Source organism: Sebastes fasciatus, chromosome 8, assembly GCF_043250625.1.
Source record: "Sebastes fasciatus isolate fSebFas1 chromosome 8, fSebFas1.pri, whole genome shotgun sequence".
NCBI lineage: Eukaryota > Metazoa > Chordata > Actinopteri > Perciformes > Sebastidae > Sebastes > Sebastes fasciatus.
Genome location: NC_133802.1, coordinates 13711659 through 13731908, shown reverse-complemented (window position 1 = coordinate 13731908; position 20250 = coordinate 13711659). Strand labels below are relative to the sequence as shown.

The following is a 20250-nucleotide window of genomic DNA, read 5'->3' as shown; positions in this document are numbered from 1 at the left end:
CGTATTGGGGAGCTCTGATAGGCTAGTAACTCAGCTAAAGGAAAATAGGAGAATGCTGAAATAATTTTCCAAGCAAAGGACAAGATTTTCCCAGACATTTTACTTTTTCTCTCATTTTCCATGTGTTTTCAATGCCTGGAAAATTGGTCAACTTTTTTCAAGGTTTTCTGGGTTTTCCAGGGTGTGTGGGAATCCTGAAAACAATTTAACATGCATTTTTATTTTACCCCTATACTCTTTTACTAAACTTGTGCAAAATGTATTGCAGACTTATAATGAGGTTAGTAACTGCGCATTATAGGCACTTGGATCATTGCGTGGCTCATTTTCATTGTCATTCATAAGTACAAATGAAAAGCATGGTGACCAGACTATTTGCTTATGGCTGTATATTTGTCTTGGCACACGTGACCTTGTGCTTTGCGTTGCCCTTTGAGTTTGTGCTATTAAACCAGAACCCTTAAATGCAGTATGTGGAGTGCCTTCTTGAAAACAGTGTTTTGTTCAAATGTTTACCAGATTCAGTACAATGGTGTCAACACAACAAAACAGAAAAACGTTCATCGACTCTGCTATCACACTACTGAGAATGAATGGGTTTGATGGGCTGAACATTGACTGGAGGTACCCCGGAGGAGCTGGAAGCCAATCACAGGACAAGCAGAGATTCACAATGCTGTGCCAGGTCAGATCCTGAATTTATATTTTGGGACAGACACTATGAGAAATATGCCATACTGCACCATGTATGAAAATATTAGATTTTTTATTCAACAGAGACTGAACCATGTTTCTGTGTTGTATAGGAGCTCAAAGAGGCCTTTGAGAATGATGGAAAACAAAATGGCAATGACAGATTAATCGTCACTGCTAGTGTCTCTGCTGAGAAAGCAACCATCGATGCCAGTTATGAAGTCGGACAGATTGCCAAGTAAAACTAATTTTATGTAATTCTCAACAGTATACCCATGATTAGCTGTTGTCATGTTTTGTGTCAACGTGATCTCCTCTGCATTTTATCAGGTACCTGGATTTCATTAATGTGCTGACATTTGATTTTCACGGCCCCTGGGAAAATGTCACAGGACATCACAGCCCCTTATTCAACGGATCCCAAGACACTGGAGACAGACAATACTTGAACACTGTAAGTACTGGAATTCATATTTTACCTGCATTTTACATCTTTGTATTTAGAAATGTCCTTTCATCCTAATTGTTTATTTTTCACCACATTATAGGACTTTGCTATGATGCACTGGCAGAATAATGGAGCACCTTCACAAAAGCTAAACTTGGGGTTAGCGGCATACGGGCGAGCTTTTAACCTCTCCTCTGCATCCAGTGTTGTTGGAGCACCAGCCAATGGTCCTGGTGAAGAAGGCTGCTACACCGGTGAAGAAGGATTCTGGGCCTATTATGAGGTAAAAATGCAAGCTGTGAATATAATGTATTTATATCAATAGCCTTATTATAGGCTAGCCACTTTTACTGTATTTGGTGTGAAAAAGATTGACATTTGACCCTTCTTTTCAGACTTGCCTTTATCTTGAAGGGGTTAAAACCAATGTGATTACTGATCAGAAAGTTCCATATGCCACCACAGAAAATCAGTGGGTTGGATTTGACGACAAAGACAGCCTTGATATTAAGGTAGTCATCTATTTAATTCAAAATATTGTTCAATAATTCCTTTGCAAATGACAAATCTGGAAAAATACTTATTTAACAAATATTTTGTCAAAATGGCTTCAGCTATTGAAATGTTTTGTTCCTCATCCTCTCAGGTCCGTTACATAAAGACTAATAGCTTTGGAGGAGCCTTTGTCTGGTCTCTGGACCTGGACGATACTACTGGACAGTTCTGTAAAATGGGTAACAGCCCCTTCATCAGCCACCTGTATAATCTCCTGTTTCCTACGACAACCACAACAATTCCCCCTACCACAACAACCACAACAATGCCCACTACTACAACAACCATAACTATGCCCACTACTACAACAACTCCCCCTACACCAACCACAACAATGTCAACAACCACAACAACCACAACTCCCCCTACAACTACCACAACGACTCCCCCTACCACAACCACAACAATTCCCCCTACCACAACAATTCCCCCTACCACAACAACCACAACAATGCCCACTACTACAACAACTCCCCCTACACTAACCACAACAATGCCCACTACTACAACAACTCCCCCTACACCAACCACAACAATGCCCACTACTACAACAACTCCCCCTACACCAACCACAACAATGTCAACTACCATAACAACTCCCCCTACCACAACCACAACAATGTCAACTACCACAACAACCACAACTCCCCCTACAACTACCACAACGACTCCCCCTACCACAACCACAACAATTCCCCCTACCACAACAACCACAACAATGCCCACTACTACAACAACTCCCCCTACACCAACCACAACAATGCCCACTACTACAACAACTCCCCCTACACCAACCACAACAATGTCAACTACCATAACAACTCCCCCTACAACAACCACAACAACTCTCCCTACTACAACTACAACAATGTCGACTACAACAACAACTCGCCCTATAACAACCACAACAACCACAACTCCCCCTACAACTACCACAACGACTCCCCCTACCACAACCACAACAATGTCAACAACCACAACAACCACAACTCCCCCTACAACTACCACAACGACTCCCCCTACCACAACCACAACAATTCCCCCTACCACAACAACCACAACAATGCCCACTACTACAACAACTCCCCCTACACCAACCACAACAATGCCCACTACTACAACAACTCCCCCTACACCAACCACAACAATGTCAACTACCATAACAACTCCCCCTACAACAACCACAACAACTCTCCCTACTACAACTACAACAATGTCGACTACAACAACAACTCGCCCTATAACAACCGCAACAACCACAACTCCCCCTACAACTACCACAACGACTCCCCCTACCACAACCACAACAATGTCAACTACCACAACAACTTCCCCTACCACGATCACAACAACTTCCCCTACCACGACCACAACAACTTCTCCTACCACAACCACAACAACTTCTCCTACCACAACCACAATAACGCCAACTACCACAACAACTTCTCCCACCACGACCACAACAATGCCCACTACCACAACCACAACAACTTCTCCAACCACAACCACTTCCCCCACCACAGCCACAACAACTTCCCCTACCACGACTACAACACCTTCCCCTACCACAACCACAACAACTACCACAACAACTTCCCCTACCACGACAACAAAAACTTCCCCTACTGAAACCACAACAACTCCTACCACGACCACAAAACCTTCCCCTACCGAGCCAACAAAAATTACCTCTACCGAGCCCACAAAAAATCCTGACCCGCCAAAAACTACCCCTACTGAGCTCACAAAAATTCCCCAAACCGATCCGCCAAAAGTAGACCCTACGGAGCCCACAAAAAATTCCCAGACCACGACAACAAAAACTTCCCCTACTGAAACCACAACAACTTCCCCTACCACGACCACAACAACTTCTCCTACCACAACCACAACAACGCCCACTACCACGACCACAACAACGCCAACTACCACAACAACTTCCCCCACCACGACCACAACAATGCCCACTACCACAACAACTCTTACCACGACCACAACAACTTCCCCTACCACAACAACTCCTACCATGACAACAACAACTTCCCCTACCACAACCACAATAACGCCAACTACCACAACAACTTCCCCTACCACGACCACAACAACTTCTCCTACCACAACCACAACAACGCCCACTACCACGACCACAACAGCGCCAACTACCACAACAACTTCCCCCACCACGACCACAACAATGCCCACTACCACAACAACTCCTACCACGACCACAACAACTTCCCCTACCACAACAACTCCTACCACGACAACAACAACTTCCCCTACCACAACCACAATAACGCCAACTACCACAACAACTTCCCCTACCACGACAACAAAAACTTCCCCTACTGAAACCACAACAACTCCTACCACGACCACAAAACCTTCCCCTACCGAGCCAACAAAAATTACCTCTACCGAGCCCACAAAAAATCCTGACCCGCCAAAAACTACCCCTACTGAGCCCACAAAAATTCCCCAAACCGATCCGCCAAAAGTAGACCCTATGGAGCCCACAAAAAATTCCCCGACCACGACTACAAAAACTTCCCCTACTGAAACCACAACAACTTCCCCTACCACAATCACAACAACGCCAACGACCACAACAACTTCCCCCACCACGACCACAACAACGCCCACTACCACAACAACTCCTACCACAACCACAAAAACGCCAACTACCACAACAACTTCCCCCACCACGACCACAACAACGCCCACTACCACAACAACTTCCCCCACCACGACCACAACAACGCCCACTACCACAACTCCTACCACGAACACAGCAACTTCCCCTACCACAACAGCTTCAACTAACCAGAACTCTTGTGCAGGAAGGGTCGATGGGCACTTCCGCCATCCTACTGACCCAACACGATTTCTACAATGCGCCAATGGACAGACTTTCACTCTTAGATGCCCGGCCACTACGGTCTTTAAGGATAGCTGCAGGTGCTGTTCTTTCCCATAGGTGATAGTATTTATTCTCATTAACAAATGGCGGGGCATTGTCAAAAGCTATCATATGTAAAATTTCTTCTGATTCTTCACTGTTGAGTTATATAAATAAAATAAATGATTAATAATAGTCATGCTTGCCTTTTAGGCTTCACTAATCTACACTTAAGTGGAAAAATTTGAAAAAACAATTTACACATCAATTGTCAGCACTAACATTCTCAGATGGATTTCCATAAGCACCCTGTCTCCACTGAAATGCCAAAACAATGGCAAAAAAGTTAAATCTTCTTTTCAGTTAGCAAACAACAAAGCTATGTATTAACGTGATGACACCAAACCTTTCGGCATTTAGTTACATATACTTTCATCAATTTGCAACTGTATGTACATGTTAAGAATGGCAATGTCCTGCCATCCATGTCTGTCAATATAAAATATTATTTATATTATTTTATTTATCAATACAACTTACTGCGTATTCACAATTGTTGTCCTGTTGCTGTCTGTTAATTCAAGGTATATTTAAAGCAGTTGGGTGTGTATGTTCTTGTTTTTTGCCATCATTTATTCTGACATGCCTTACTTAATTGTATGGTTGTTGCATATCTTTGTTATTATTTGTGTATCTAACCCTGTATGGGGTTTGTTCTTGTTGGTTTAGATTTAGCTATTGCGGGATTTGTCCTACATAATGATACAGATGTTGCATATTGCATATATTTATATACTCTACATGTAAATACAAATACATATTACTAAATTTAAGTTGATGATGAATTAATAAAATACTACAAGTTTCCCTGACAAATTTCGGCACATTTTGTTTGGTTTTGTTCTATATTTGGTTGTTCTATGTTGGTTGTTCTTTGTATATCAGGTGTTTGTGAGATAAAAGACACATTATATCTTATATATGTGGAAACAAGCTGCCTAACTGGCACTTGTGGAAAAGCCATTCATATGAAATAATTCATTAGAAGACACGGGAGCAGCAGGGAGAAGACTTGCTTATCAAACATTTCTCGACATCAGAGCCACTTACTGCATTGTAAGATGAATAAAAAATCTTTGAGGTTTCAAGTCACTGACTTATGAAGAGTTCTGCATCTCTTGTGAGACTGTGCACGATGCTGAGTGAGGTTTATTCTGGGAATTAAAGGGACTGTTTGTAACTTTTTAAGCGTATAAATGTAGCGGGTCGCCACACATGCGCGTTCGCATATGCGCGCTCGCGTGTGGCCGGAGCCTCGTCTCCGCTGCCTGCTTACCTTCACTCAGACAGAGCGCACGTTCTCGCATACTCGCTCCGCCTCTACTAGACGTGAACGCGCGCTCATTCCACACTGCAGGAGAGGTAGTTTAGCTCTGAGAATATCTAGTGAATGTACAGGGGACGTTTGTGCAGAAATAAATGCTGCAGCTCCTCCAGACCAACAGAGGTTTTCCGTGTCTTGTGAAGTGACGGGGCTCCTCCACGTGTTACGTTGTCGTCTCGTTACCGACCGGGTGCCGGTGTCTCCCTGCGGCTGCCGACTGCGGTCGGGAGGCGATAACGTAACTCGTTGAGTAGCCCTGCTGCCTGAGCCTGCGCTGAGGCAGGAAAAGCCAACACTAGGATCAGCAGTGATTCATGCCAAGCAGCTGAAATATAGAGTGATATTGTGCTTTTAGCTGGCGTGTGTCGCCTCACTGTTTTGAGCGATGCTCATCCATGTCTATTTAGAGCGAGCAAGCGCAAGCTCGATGCTGACTTTCGTTGATTTCAAGGCCACAGGTGTCGCTGTTAACAAGCATTTCTGAAAGTTACAAATAGTCCCTTTAAAAAATAAAAATTAAAAAATAATTAAAGCTGCAAGCAGCTAAAGAGCCAACATGCCACGCCAAAACCCAATCATACCACCATATTCGAAGTAATTAGTAGTGTGAATATGCGTCTAAAGTTTCATGAGTTTTTGGGTATCCAAAAGTCCTCAAACATGTGTTCGTAAATTTTAAATTAACGCACAAAATCCAAGACGGCTGAATTCCTGTCGGCCGAAAAAATCTCAAAAATATTTAATACCCTATTGCAGATGTGAGCAATGACATACTCAAATATTGTCAAGATGGAACTTTTTCTCAGACCTGCCTGCATTTGGGGGCGCTATGGGAGCCCGCTGGCGACGCCCGAGCCCAATCACTACAGAACTTTGCAATTTTCGCCAGTTTTGATGCGTATTCCAGTTTTCGGGAGTTTTCGTGCATCCTAAGTGCCTCAAAAATGCCATCTTGCAGCAGAAAAATAATAATAATAATTAAAGCTGCAAGCAGCGCTGAACGGGCCCTTGCCCCTTTACGCACGTCAAGGGTACCCGCTGCTGTGCATTTCCATTAAAGTCAGATATTGCATGCAACAGTTAGAGGATATTTTCTGCGTGGAGCGCGTGACGCTGCAAATGACCTGATGAGAACCTGTGGGGCATCCTTAAAAGGCACTTCTATGAGGGTGGCTGGCAGTATACAACCATTTATTGTTGCGAGTAGGTGGCGCCATCACCATAACTCAATGATGGAACGTATATGTCTTCAGGCCAAGACTCTTATAAAACATGTCAAGTTTGGGGCAGATTGGAGAATGTATAGTCAATTTACAACAACTTCCTGTTTCCTGTAGTTGACGCTATGACTATCACTCACAATGGCACATATATGTCTTCAGGCCGGGACCCTTATAAAACATGTCAAGTTTGGGGCAGATTGGACAATGTATAGTCAATTTACACCGTTGGGTCCCTGGCACTTTCGTGCTCGGTCCCTAATTACAGCTGCAAGCGGCAGTTCGCAGGTTCAAGCCTTTTTTTTGCTCAAGGTACTCTTGTGGACATATCTTGCAAGTTTCCAGATGATGGGGCAAATGGTTGTTGACTTAAAGGTCACCTATTATGCAAAATGCCCTTTTCCATGTCTTTTAAACATCAATATCTGTCCCCAGTGTGTCTACAGGCCCCCTAGTATCATAAAAGACCATCCTCTCTCTTTTTCTCCTGCTCCATCTGTCCGAAAATGGGTCTGAAAAAATGTGAGCAGCACTTCCTTACTTTGGTGACGTTGGTAACGATTTTCAGGCCATATAAGGGTTTCCTGGTGGAACGGTTAGAACAACAGAGAACAACTCCTAGCTAGGTGACCCCGCCCACAGAGTGACTCTCTCGCTTCCGCCTCGTAACTATAAGCAAAGTATGCTCCTACTTCAGTTAGTCTGCAAGAACCAGCAGAAAAGGCTTCATGTACTCCCATCATCTAAATATAACATGTTATTTCACAAAGACTTTATGTAATTAAACTGTTTAAACAGGTGATATGAAAAATGTATTTTATGTCATGCATGTAAAAGGGTACAGGTAGTAAATAGTGACTGTAAGCAACACAACACATTTCTGTTTCACAGTCAAACTTTATTTGAGTAGACAGATGATAATATTAATTATACACAGCATTTTTAATTCCACCTGCAGTTATGTTGACATGGTACAGGATAAAGTCTTTCAGCTACGGTGAGTGTAACGTTACCCAGTCTGTAGTCATGATAACACAGAGACAGTAAATAATATACCATTACTCTGATTACTTTCATACGTTTATCAGGTGTCTTTTACCAGAAATAATAATAAAACCGTCAGGAAAACCTGGAATCTTGACCGCAGATGTTGTTCATTTCTCGCCGATTTCAGATCAGATTCCTCCGGTAACGTGCGCTGTGTGAAGTTTCTGGTTTATAAGCTTTTAAGTAGTTTATTTATGAAACTCTTCCTGCTGCTTCTCTCTCTGTAGCTCAGGGGAGCTGCTGCAGAGCGAGCTCAGGGGAGAAAGTGACACTGTGTTGAGGGCGTTTGATTGACAGCGTACAGCAGGAAACGCTGACCAATCAGAGCAGACTGGGAGGAGACGGGCTCTGAATCAGGGTTTTTCAGACAGAGGGTGAAAGTGGCTCTATGCAGGCAGATTGAGGCAGACAATATGAGAAGAATAAAGGTTTTTTTTTAACATTACAGCATGTAAACATGTTGAAGTACAACATTAAAATACATCTATGGACCTGGAAATGAGCATAATATGAGACCTTTAAGTCTGTTTATGTGCTTAGCCACGCCCTTTTGAAATTCATTGGTCAATATCTTCAAAATGCAATAATATATCAACAAGCCTTATGCAACTTTTGATAAGCTTGATCCAATAATGATCCACAGAAAATTTGGTAGAAATCGGATTTGTGGTTTAGGAGAAGATGTCAAAAATGTGTTTTTCAAAAAATTCAAAATGACGGAAAATCTAGTTGGCAGACTTTAGCGGTCCAAGAGGCTTTTTTGTAGAGCACATTCAGCAGCACATGTCTGTAAAATTTCAAATCAATGGGACTTATGGTATGAGGGGCTGGCCTTGAAAAAGTTATAGCGCCACCATGTGGCCAATTTGGATCATATTCTATGTGAAGCATTAGGATATCATGGCCAGTTATGGTACAAAGTGTCATGTCTCTAGGTCGTTCCAGCGCACAGCAAATTGAGCAAAGACATAATATAGCATATAATGCTCAGATCTTGGTTAATACTTGATTAATACCCCCAGAGCATGTGCACCACAGTTGGTCAAATTCTGTCTACCGGGTTTTAAGGTACACATTTTTGGTATTTGTGACGCTCCTATGGGTAGAGCTCAAAATGCTTTGGTACACCCATTCCCAATTATTCCCCTATTCCTATTCAATATCCACCAAAAATCCATGTATTTTAGTGTAGAAATTTCAAAGATGGACACAGGTATTGATGAAATATTTGCTTTATTGTATGCAATAACTGTCTGTGAACATCCAGTCCAAATTTGGTGATACATGTGAAAAGGCAGATGCTGTCCCTTTTGGAGAAGCCTACATTTTCATAATTTCAGTTTTGGGGAGGATCAAACATAATGCTTTGTGCTACCTTGGTTAGAGGTATCTAAATTTTTAGGAGCCTTAGTTCCTCTACTACTGAGGGAACATCAACTAACATTCCCAGATTGGTCATTACTGCTATGGCTGCTTCCATAGGAATACTAGGTTCCTTCAGTTATGAAGTCGCAGAGAGAAGTAAAAAGTAAAAAGTAAACTAAACATAAAAAAATTTATATAAATATATATATATATATAATTATTTTTTTACTTATTAGTTTCCTTTGGAAGTAAAAAAAAAAGTAAACTAAAAAAATATTAGCTGTCATCATGTGTTGGTGCTTGATCGTAACTGCATTTTTTAGGTATCTGTATTTCATTAATGTGATGGCATATGACCTTCATGGTACCTGGCATAGCGTCACACAGGACATCACAGTCCCTTGCACCAGAGATCCCAAGACACTAGATGGCACACATACTTAAGTATTGTGAGTACGCGATTTTATACTGTCATTTGTCAATTTTTAGGTATATTCAGATTACAACTAATATTTAGTCTATCCTCAATAAAAAATAGGGTGGACACCTAACAAAACCTGATTATAATATTCCTGAAGGTAGGATTTAGTTAAGTTTTATTTTGGTGTACCTTTGTTTGTAATATTGTTTTATTTGACATGAATTTCAGTTATTTCACTTTTTGAGGGATGTGTGACTGGTGTTATACTGGGTCAACTTTTTCCACATTTCAGGACTATGCAATGTGTTATTGGCGGGACCAGAGGGTACCTGCTGAAAAGCTCATTTTTGGGATTTGCTGTATATGGGCGAATCTTTATCCTGTCCTCTCAATCCAGTGAGGTTGGAGCACCAATCAGTGGTGTTGGTAATGCAGGCCACTACACCAGAAAGGCAGGCTTCTGGTCTGATTATGAGGTGAAAAATATTTTTAATTCAATGGTGTAATCACACATACATATTTTATTGTATGGTGTGTCAAATTTCTGATTCCACTAATATGTTGGATTAAATTTGGCATTTGACCCTTCCTTTCAGGTTTGCCTTTATCTTGAAGAAAAAAAACTGTCCATTGGATGAAGAACAGAAAGTGAGAGAACAGTGAAGAACAGTGTGTAACATTTAGGGGGATCTATTTGCAGAAATGGAATGTAATATTATGTTTTCTTTAGTGTATAATCACCTTTTTGTTACCATAGAATGAGCCGTTTATATCTACATACGAAGCGTGTCCTAATCACAGAGCTGTCATGTTTCTACAGTCCAGAACGGACTTTCAAAACACTGGCTCTCTAAATAGGGCCATTCGCATTATTACGTTTATGCGTCGGCCACCGTAGTTCTCCAACACACTTTGCACACAGGAGAATTTATAGTTGATTGCAATTTGCAACCTCACTGCACCTTTACTGCTCAGTAATTCTTTAGAAAATAAGTAGTTGTTATCTTGTGTTATGAGCAGCCAAAAACATTTTTATGTGGTCATTTTATTAAAGTTATATGTACTATCATAATATCAAGTACTACGATATTGTTAGCAGCCCAACAAAAATGTTATCAGTTATTTCATAAAATTATAACATCATGATTTTATATTCAAAAATCATTACAGCACTACTGTATACCCCAAAATCATAATCACAAATGCAAAGGAGTTATAGTATATAGTTATCCCCTGATCATTTCATCACAACAAGGTCAATACTGTATGTCATCAAACAGGATTCAAAATCCATTGTTTACTGTAAAGCTATGGAAAATGGAAAATTAAACCGTCTGGTTCTAAAATGCAGAATCACATAATTTTGTTTGAAATGTAGTGACTAATACAGTTAGTCAAGGTCCTGTTGGATACTATAATACTATAATTATTCAGACTAATGATAACACAGACTGCATTTTACTCATACTGTCTATTCCTTAGAGTTCATGGACAGAGCTGTGAGGCTCAGGGAGCTTCTGCATGTCACAGTTTTGAATCAGACTGAAGTAAAATACTACAATCTCCTCGTAGTTCTTTTTGGAAATCCGTTCATTGATGCCATGGAATCTAAGAAAGAGAAAAACAACGTATCTTAAAAGAAGAAAATAAAGTTTCCTTCATTTGATTTCCTTGTGCAGTTCTTGCAGGTTGGTGCTTTTTATTACCAAAGCTGAAGGGCAAACTGGGCTAAAGGTTGGTTCTATATATGAAACTCTTAGTACTATATTTGTTCAAGAGGAACTTTAAGTCTGAACAGTACAAGTAGGTCACATAAACGTGTGACCAACAGCACAAAGCTCTTTTGTTCAAGTTGCCTTCTAGTTTGCCAGATATTACTCTGTTCAAGCAGTGTATTATACTTACTGCAGCAGGCTTTGTTAAGACTATTTTTATTCTGTGTTATACAAACTAGATCCTTACCTCTGAGCATCACCTGGTTTAAACCATACAGGGGCGAAGCGATAAATATCATTCGTCAGGTCTTTGAAGTGTCGACTGTCTGTGTTCCCAATACAGATACCTGAACATTTAAACATTATATCAAAACACTTATGGAATACTTTGACTTTAATAACCAAATTTGTATACAATTAAATGTATCTGGATTCTACCTGGAGCAACTGTAACTGTTGGAAACATGTCCAACACGGTTTTCTTAATGATCTGGAAGCCGAAGGACTTTTCATCTGCAGAGCTCACAGGCAGAGGGTCAAACCCATCAACAAGCTCTATCTTCACTCGTTGGTCCCCCACTGTAGACTGGATTAGGTCCAGGATCTAGACAAGACAGCAAACATCTAATTCAACTCAAAATATTCATGGAGAGACACCAAGAATTGTCAAAAAGGAGAATAAAACTTCAGACTCTACCTCTTGTAACGACTGTGATGAGTGTATTCGTAGATTTACATAAGCTTCAGCGAGGGAAGGGATGATATTCACCTACATGATGGGAAAGAATTTAGGTTTGTACTAAGGAAAACTGACTTGCTTGCAATCTAATTTCCTGTGAATTACCCTCTATTTCATAACTGTCTCTCAGAACTGTACCTTAACTCCTGCATTAAACATGGTGACTGCTGTGGTTGTCCTTACAAAAGCATTAGTTTCTGGTTTTCTTTCAAGTACCCTGCAACATAAAACATGCTAACTGATTTATTCCAATGGGCACAATCAGTAGAAAACATTCTGAACGAATTTTAGGATGTAATTACCTGCCAAGGAGAGGGGCGAACAGCCACAAATTCGACATTATGAACTTCATTGGGAGCCCGAACTGAAGACAAAGAATGAGTAATTGAGTGACAACAGAGAGGGATCTAATATGCTATTAAATGTGATAAGTAGTGAATAAGTAGGTGGTTCTTCCTACCTTATGCGCCAGATGCTCAAATGTTTCACGTTCAGGCCCATGACCAAATAATCTCGGCATAGGGTTCTCTTCTAGTCTGAGGAAATAGCATGGCACAGTTTAAGGGCCCTATTTTAACGATCTATAGCGCATGGTCTAAATTGCATGGCGAATGTGCATTTAGGGCGTGTCCAACTCCGCTTTTGCAAGTTAAGTGGCGCATAATCTGGGTGCAAAGTAACGCGCAATGGGCAAAGGGGTTGTATTTAGTCTCTTAATTAATCATAGGTGTGTTTTGGGTGTAACAGGAATTTAACTAATCTCCCATTCCCTTTAAAAGCCAGGTGCGCCTGAACATTGGCGCATTGCTATTTAAAAGGCGGATTCGGCAGATTGGAGAAGCGAGCTGTTTTCTGCTGAGGAAACGGATCTGCTCGTGCGTAAAGTGAAAGTGTACAAGCAGATGTATGTGGTGTTTGGCCGGTGGACCCTCTGCCTCCCCTGGCTCCCAATCCTCTGTCCCGTCAACAACTCCATTTGACTGTATATAAGCAAATGCACCTACAGTATTTAACCGGTGCAGGCGGCACGGGGGAACAAAATTCCTTATATGATCATAAGCACTGGGCTAAATAAAAAAATCATGTATTGATAAATAATGGAAACTGTATTGCTTTCCGATGCAACCCTCCAGGGGCTCAGATCGGCTGAGCGGAATCCTCCGGATATACCATCGGATATACTTTCAACCAGGTTTTTGTTGGTCAATGGAGCAATAGATCTCTGCTGCCTCAAGATAGCAATGCGCCCACAAAGCACCTCACCACACCTCATTTGAAGACCAAAATGAGGTGCAAGTGCATTTGCTACTTACACAATGTGGGCGTGAAAATGACAACCGCGTCAGTCTGAAACTAGCAATGACAGTGCTAGTGCACCGCTGTGCACCACTGCTGTGTATCGTTGTGTAAGATAGGGCCCAAAGTCTTGTCTTTTTGTTCGAGTGATAAAAATGTAGTTAATCACATGGTACTGCATGAACACAAAGACTAGCCAGAATTCATACAGAAATTAAATGAGCTAAAAATCTCAATTTGAAGAAAATAAACCTCTCACCTTTTGACTGCTGCAGCCAAGATCCCAATGCTGGTCTCACTGGGAGGCATTGAGGAGTGACCAGGGACCATAGACGTACTAAGCTTTACAGTCGCCGAACCCTTTTCACTTATCCCAATTCTACAAAACAAGTACACACACAGAACACACAGAAATTACAAATGTCAATTCAATCACATATATTTTTCACATAATTTAATGGAGACATGCAATTTTAAGCTATGCCTGTGAGTTTGTTGTGATATCAGGCTCGGGCAAATTGTTTAGTTTTTAACATGGAAAAGCTGCTAACTAAATATATTGTTTACACTAAAGCAAGACAGGTTCTCACAGCGCAGCAGGTCCTTCAAGACCACTGATGACTCCATCAAGTACAGCCAGGCCCTCGTCCAGGACAAACGACAGCCGCACACCACGCTGCTTCATTAATCGCACTATGTTCATTGCCCCCTTGTAACCACTGACCTTTAAAAAGAAATATTGAAGGACATGCAATGATATTTTAAATCATATTTAAGTTCACAATTTCAAAAAGTAAGAGTTTAATGAATGTTTACTTCTTCATCATGACCAAGACCAATGTAAAATCCTCTGCGTGGAGCATAGCCTTTTATCAGCAAATACTCCAGTGCCTGAAGTATTCCCTGGAAGAAATAAAGCATATTGGTTTAGTCTGGACGGAACATGAAAGGTTAATAATTAAATTCACATCTGTTTAATGGCAAGATCACACAAAATATCACTTGTTCTCTCACCATTAATGGACTCTTGTCGTCTATGGTCCCTCGACCATAGATGAAGCCATCCATCTCCTTAGCAGAAAATGGTGGGGCCTCCCAGCCATCCGATTCTGAGGCAGGTACTACATCAATGTGGGCCAGCAGCAGGTATGGCACCAGGTCAGACTGTGATCCTTGCACCCAAAACAGATGGCTGTAGTTGGCCACCAATTCATGATGAACCAAGCTTGAAGAGAAAACTGTTGGGAAGGCTGACACAGGAAGAACAGTACAAGCTTAAAGGGAGAACTCCATTTATTTTACAAATTAAGGTCAGTTACAAAAAAGTTGTATAATGTCTTCTGTCACTCTAGAGGAGCTCTAGTGGAGCCCGAGTCTGTGGAAAATAACGCTCAGGATGCCATCAGGCCTGTGTGGCATGAAGGTTTAAACATGGGTCTAACAAAAAAAGATGCTATTGGTTGCATTATGGCAAATGGGTTTCAGCATTAGGGTGACCAGGTGTCCCACTTTACGAGGGACTGCACAGCATTTTAATACCTTGTCGCACGTCCCACTTATTGAGCCGATGTCCCACATTTTCATTGGCTCTAGTGTTCAAAAGTCAAACCACTGCAGGACAGACACTTTTTTTTTTTTTTTTTTTTTTTTAAACTTAGGCTAGGCTATCAGTTGACTTTAGTAGCTAACGTTATAAGAAGTCTGCTGACACACTTTTTGATTTTAAATTGTAGAAAACCTTCCTAAAAGATATATAATGGCATGAATTGGGCTATTATTGTGTGTTATAAACAAATTATCAGTCATGAAGGTAAAGCAGTTGACAGTAGTGATATGTCTGTCGCGAATGAGCCGGTTCAAAGAGCCGGCTCTTTTAAGTGAACAATAAGAGCCGGCTCCCGTCCGTTGTTCTTTAATTAATTCAAGGCAGAATGATAGGACGATCTTCTCCACACCACCGGCTGTGACTGAATGTTGTGTTAATGACGTCCGTGCGACCAATCAGGTGATGAACAGACAAGGATCATACCATCAAGCAAGGGGAGGGGCGGGGGTGCGCGGCGCGCTGATGGTCTACAGGTACAGAGCAGGAGGGAGAGGAGGAGAGAAAGAGAAAGGAGTGTGGTGCGCGAATAGCAGAAAAGATGAGTGACAGTCGGAAATGAAGCAGCATGTAAAATTATGGTATTCTGGAAATTATAAGGTTTCGTATAATTATATTGAATAATTTAAAGGGACTGTTTGTAACTTTTTAAGCGTATAAATGTACCGGGTCGGGACACATGCGCGCTCGCACATGCGCGCTCGCGTGTGTCTGAAGTCCACGCTCCTCTGCCTGCATGCCTTCACTAACACACCGCGCACGTTCTCGCTGTCTCGCTCCACCTCTAGACGTGAACGCGAGCTCACTACACACTGCAGGAGAGTTAGTTTAGCTCTGAGAATATCTAGTGAATGTACAGTGGACGTTTGTGTAGAAATAAATGCTGCAGCTCCTCCAGACCAACAGAGGTTTCCCGTGTCTTGTGAAGTGACGGGGCTCCGCAGCGAGAAATGTTATCAGCGGGGCTGAAGCAGGAAGAGAAACGTAATCGTCTCCGACCAAAACTCCGGTGTCTCCCTGCGGGCGCAGTCGGGAGGCGATAACATTTCTCTTCCTGCTTCAGCTGAGGCAGGAAAAGCCAACACTAGGATCAGCAGTGATTCATGGAGAGACCTTCGTCTGGTCAGCTAACATTACTGCCAAGCAGCTGAAATATAGAGTGATATTGTGGTTTTAGCTGGCATGTGTTGCCTCACTGTTTTGAGTGATGCTCATTCACCTCTATGTAGAGCGAGCAAGCACGTCGTTGACGTAACAGCCACAGGTGTCGCTGTTAACAAGCATTTCTGAAAGTTACAAATAGTCCCTTTAAGTGATATATGTGCAACACATACTAATCATAGGTCAAAACAGCGCTAAATGTGGCTGAATTATAAAAGGCAGAAGTGGTAAAAACGAAGAGCCGTTTGGGAGCCGAAAGAGCCGGCTCTTTTTTTGTGAGCTGAGGCCAAATGATCTGACTCACTAAAAAGAGCCTGAATTCCCATCACTAGTATACATGGTTAGCATCAACAACGAGCGTTAGGTTAATGGTTTAGTTAGTAGTGACTACTGTTACTTATAGAGGACAATTCAGCGTCTGTTTTTAAGTTTACCTTTTCGGAGGAGCCTGTGAAACTGAAGCAGCGCGGTGGTGTTGCTCTCCCTCTCGGAGAAGGACACTGTGGGGATCCGGATAGCCTCTGGATGGATAACACACATATAGCGTTATATATACATAACAGACAGCACAACTAGAGACTATACAACAACTGGTGCCTTCTCAGTTTCACACATTTTCTTTTTCACATTTCTACCTTTGAAATTCTCCAGCAGCTCCTCTCTCTGATGTTGGTCTATGACGAGCGATAGGTTGTTCGTCTTTTCCCAACGAGCCAGTTGAAGTCCGACATTTACGTCCAGAGAAAGAGTCCTGATGGATGTTATGGTGAATAACAGCACGACTGTGAGGAAGAAACTACTAATAATGATCTTTAAAAGCTTCAATATGTTGAACTTTGGCCCTGAGTCTGTCATGTTGTTGTGACAGCGGAACTCGTTCACTGTGACTGAATGAGCTGAGGGTGTGTTGAATGAGAGCCACCTGCTGGCCGCCCATATATATATATATATATATATATATATAAATATAAATATATATATATATATATATATAAATAAATATATATATATATATATATAAATATAAATATATATATATATATAAATAAATATATATATATATATATATATATAATTATATATATATATATTTATATATATATATTTATATATATATATATATTTATATGGTGGACGAATGAGGAAAAAGTACCAAGCAATAATAGATTTTAACAGGTCAAAGATAAGCACAGTTCATAGTATATTTGTGTAGGTATATAGAGCCTATATTGGATACCCTTTTCCTGCCTTTTAGTAAGAGATGTTGTGAATGAGGAAATAGAGTGATTTAATATGACATTTGTGTTTTTAAAAACTCATTAAATAACAATCATTGTCTCAGTTTTAAGATCACTGTTCGAGTGATCCAGTTATAACTTAAACAGTCAAAAGTCCATTTTAAAAATATCTGAAATGTTAGGCTCCTGTTAAGTCCCTCTAACCAGTGTCAGGATCATTGTTTCAGCCAACAGCTTGTATGCTTTGCACCTGTCTTACGCCATGCCAATTTACCCAACTAATCTGCACAACAGTGCCCTCTGCAGGCACAACTCAAACCAAACACTTTTTTTTCTTTGGACCCTTTTCACTGATCGCCCATTCCACACAAATCATATCAAAAAAGGGGAAATGTTTCAAGTGGAAACTCTGCATATATATCCTGCACTGTAATCCTCCTCCTCATGATATGGAGGCAAAGTGGGTGGATTTGCCTAAGCCAGGGGTCAGCAACCTTTACTATCAAAAGAGCCCTTTTAGGCAAAAACTATAAATAATAATCTGTCTGGAGCCGCAAAACATTTGAATAGAATAGAATAGAAAGCTTTATTGTCATTGTATTAAATACGAGATTCACAGTTGCCACTTCTGGTCAGTGCTTTAAACAAATACTTGACAAGACTAAATGAGGCAGATAAAACATATAACAGGTAAAACACACACACAGTTATAAAGCAATATAAAACAGGTAAAGTAGATGTAATAAATAAATATAAACAGAAGTGTTAAACTAGAAGTATAAAATGTAAAAATAGATGTAATGTAAACAGAGGTAATTGCACTTCTAAAATAGGTAGGGTAGATGTAATAAATAAATATAAACAGAAGTGTTACACTAGAAGTCTAAAATATAAAAATAGATGTAATGTAAACAGAGGTAATTGCACTTGTAAAATAGGTAGGGTAGATGTAATAAATAAAATGTAAACAAAGTTGCACTTGAGGTGTATATTGCATCAAGGATATATTGCACAGATAGAGGTATTCACATTCAGTGTATTAATATTGCACAGGTTTATTGTTTGTTAAATGTCCGTATGGCCCAGGGAAAGAAACTGGTCGCGAGGTGCGGGCTTTCATTGACCTGTAGCGCCTGCCAGAGGGCAGCAGGTCAAACAGGTAATGAGCTGGGTGGGAGGAGTCCCTGAGAATAGTTCTGGGCCTACTGAGGCAGTTTGAGCATTGTGATGAAGGTAACACAGTTTATAGTCTAAGTATATAGTATATAATCCATGCTGTACGTCATCATCCTGTCCCACATTGCAAAATCATATTTCCTAAAGTGGGACAGTGGAAAACTTGGTTGAAATAAGAAATATAGAGTATATTTACACCATATTTATATTTTTTGATGAACAAACATATAAACATATTCTGATAAAAACTAGCAGGATTATTTCATTAATGAGAAATGTATGCCCTTAACATTAAGTTTGTCTAAACATTATGTGATTAACCTTTGGGTGGTCTTCACACAGGGCGCTTCCTGATTGATGATTGCTCCACCCTAATCTCCATCCATCCATCATCTGCAACCCCTTATCCCGTTAGGGGTCGCGGGGGAGTTGGAGCCGATCCCAACTGACATTGGGCGAAGGCGGGGTACACCCTTGCAGGGTTGACATATAGAGACAGACAACCATTCACACCTACGGGCAATTTAGAGAGGACTGTGGGAGGAAGCTGGAGTACCCGGAGAAAACCCACGCTAACACGGGGAGAACATGCAAACTCCACACAGAAGGGCCCCGAGCCAGATTCGAAACCACGACCCTCCTGCTGTGAGGCGACAGTGCTAACCACCACCATGCAGCCCCCAATGAAATCTAATATTGGATATTTGTGATGTGATTTTCATCACTTGACACCACAGCTTGTGTTAACCAATAGTTGTATTGACTTTTATTTGTTTGAGGAAGACCTACACCTGCTGGAGCTTAGGAGTCCCACATACGGCAGTGTATACACCGATCAGCCATAACACTATGAAAGCATGGGGACCCTCACCGGTCTGCGGCTACGCAACAAACTGCGATGCACTGTGTGTTCTGACACCTTTCTATCGGAACCAGCATTAACTTTTTCAGCTATTTGAGCCACAGTAGCTTTTCTATTGGATCGGACAACAGCCTTCATTCCCCATGTGCATCAATGAGGCTTGGGTTTGACCCTGTCGCCGGTTCACCGGTTTTCCTTCCATAGACCACTTTTGGTAGGTCCTGACCACTGCAGACCGGGAACATCCCTCAAGAGCTGCAGTTCTGGAGATGCTCTGTCGTCTAGCCATCACAATTTGGCCCTTGTCAAAGTCGCTCACATCCTTACGCTTGCCCATTATTTCTGCTTCCAACACAAAGTTCAAAATGTTCACTTGCTGCCAAATATATCCCACCCACTGCCAGGTGCCATTGTAGCGAGTTAATCAA

General features: G+C 41.2%; 2 protein-coding genes across 3 annotated transcripts; one reads left to right on the top strand and one right to left on the bottom strand.

Annotated features, from left to right (window-relative positions):
- Positions 1-1188: 1188 nt before the first annotated feature.
- LOC141772550 (N-fatty-acyl-amino acid synthase/hydrolase PM20D1.2-like) lies at positions 1189-17463 on the bottom strand. Of its 2 annotated transcripts, none has more exons than XM_074643644.1 (13): positions 17182-17463; positions 16981-17067; positions 14797-15032; positions 14599-14685; positions 14373-14506; positions 14042-14161; positions 12947-13022; positions 12789-12850; positions 12625-12703; positions 12445-12516; positions 12186-12351; positions 11995-12094; positions 1189-1414 (listed from the first exon to the last, which is right to left on the bottom strand). In XM_074643644.1, the coding sequence occupies exons 1-13, from the start codon at positions 17399-17401 to the stop codon at positions 1324-1326; spliced, it is 1530 nt and encodes a 509-aa protein (XP_074499745.1). In that variant the 5' UTR covers positions 17402-17463; the 3' UTR covers positions 1189-1323. The 2 variants fall into 2 exon arrangements, with proteins under 2 accessions (XP_074499745.1, XP_074499744.1); XM_074643643.1 differs by lacking the exon at positions 1189-1414 and adding an exon at positions 8082-11640.
- Positions 3357-5700, top strand: LOC141772555 (uncharacterized). Its single transcript, XM_074643654.1, has one exon. It carries the CDS (start codon positions 3657-3659, stop codon positions 4671-4673), a length of 1017 nt encoding a protein of 338 aa, XP_074499755.1. The 5' UTR covers positions 3357-3656; the 3' UTR covers positions 4674-5700.
- Positions 17464-20250: the final 2787 nt, after the last annotated feature.

What these genes read in the sequence shown, in the direction of transcription:
- LOC141772555 (XM_074643654.1), top strand. Translation starts at nt 3,657, where the DNA reads ATGCCCACTACCACAACAACTCTTACCACGACCACAACAACTTCCCCT.
- LOC141772550 (XM_074643643.1), bottom strand. Translation starts at nt 17,401, where the DNA reads ATGACAGACTCAGGGCCAAAGTTCAACATATTGAAGCTTTTAAAGATC. An exon ending in GCTGCTGGAGAATTTCAAAG is followed by an intron (nt 17,068 to 17,181) that starts GTAGAAATGTGA and finishes TTATCCATCCAG; the next exon opens with AGGCTATCCGGATCCCCACA. An exon ending in GTCTTGGTCATGATGAAGAA is followed by an intron (nt 14,507 to 14,598) that starts GTAAACATTCAT and finishes TTCTTTTTAAAG; the next exon opens with GTCAGTGGTTACAAGGGGGC.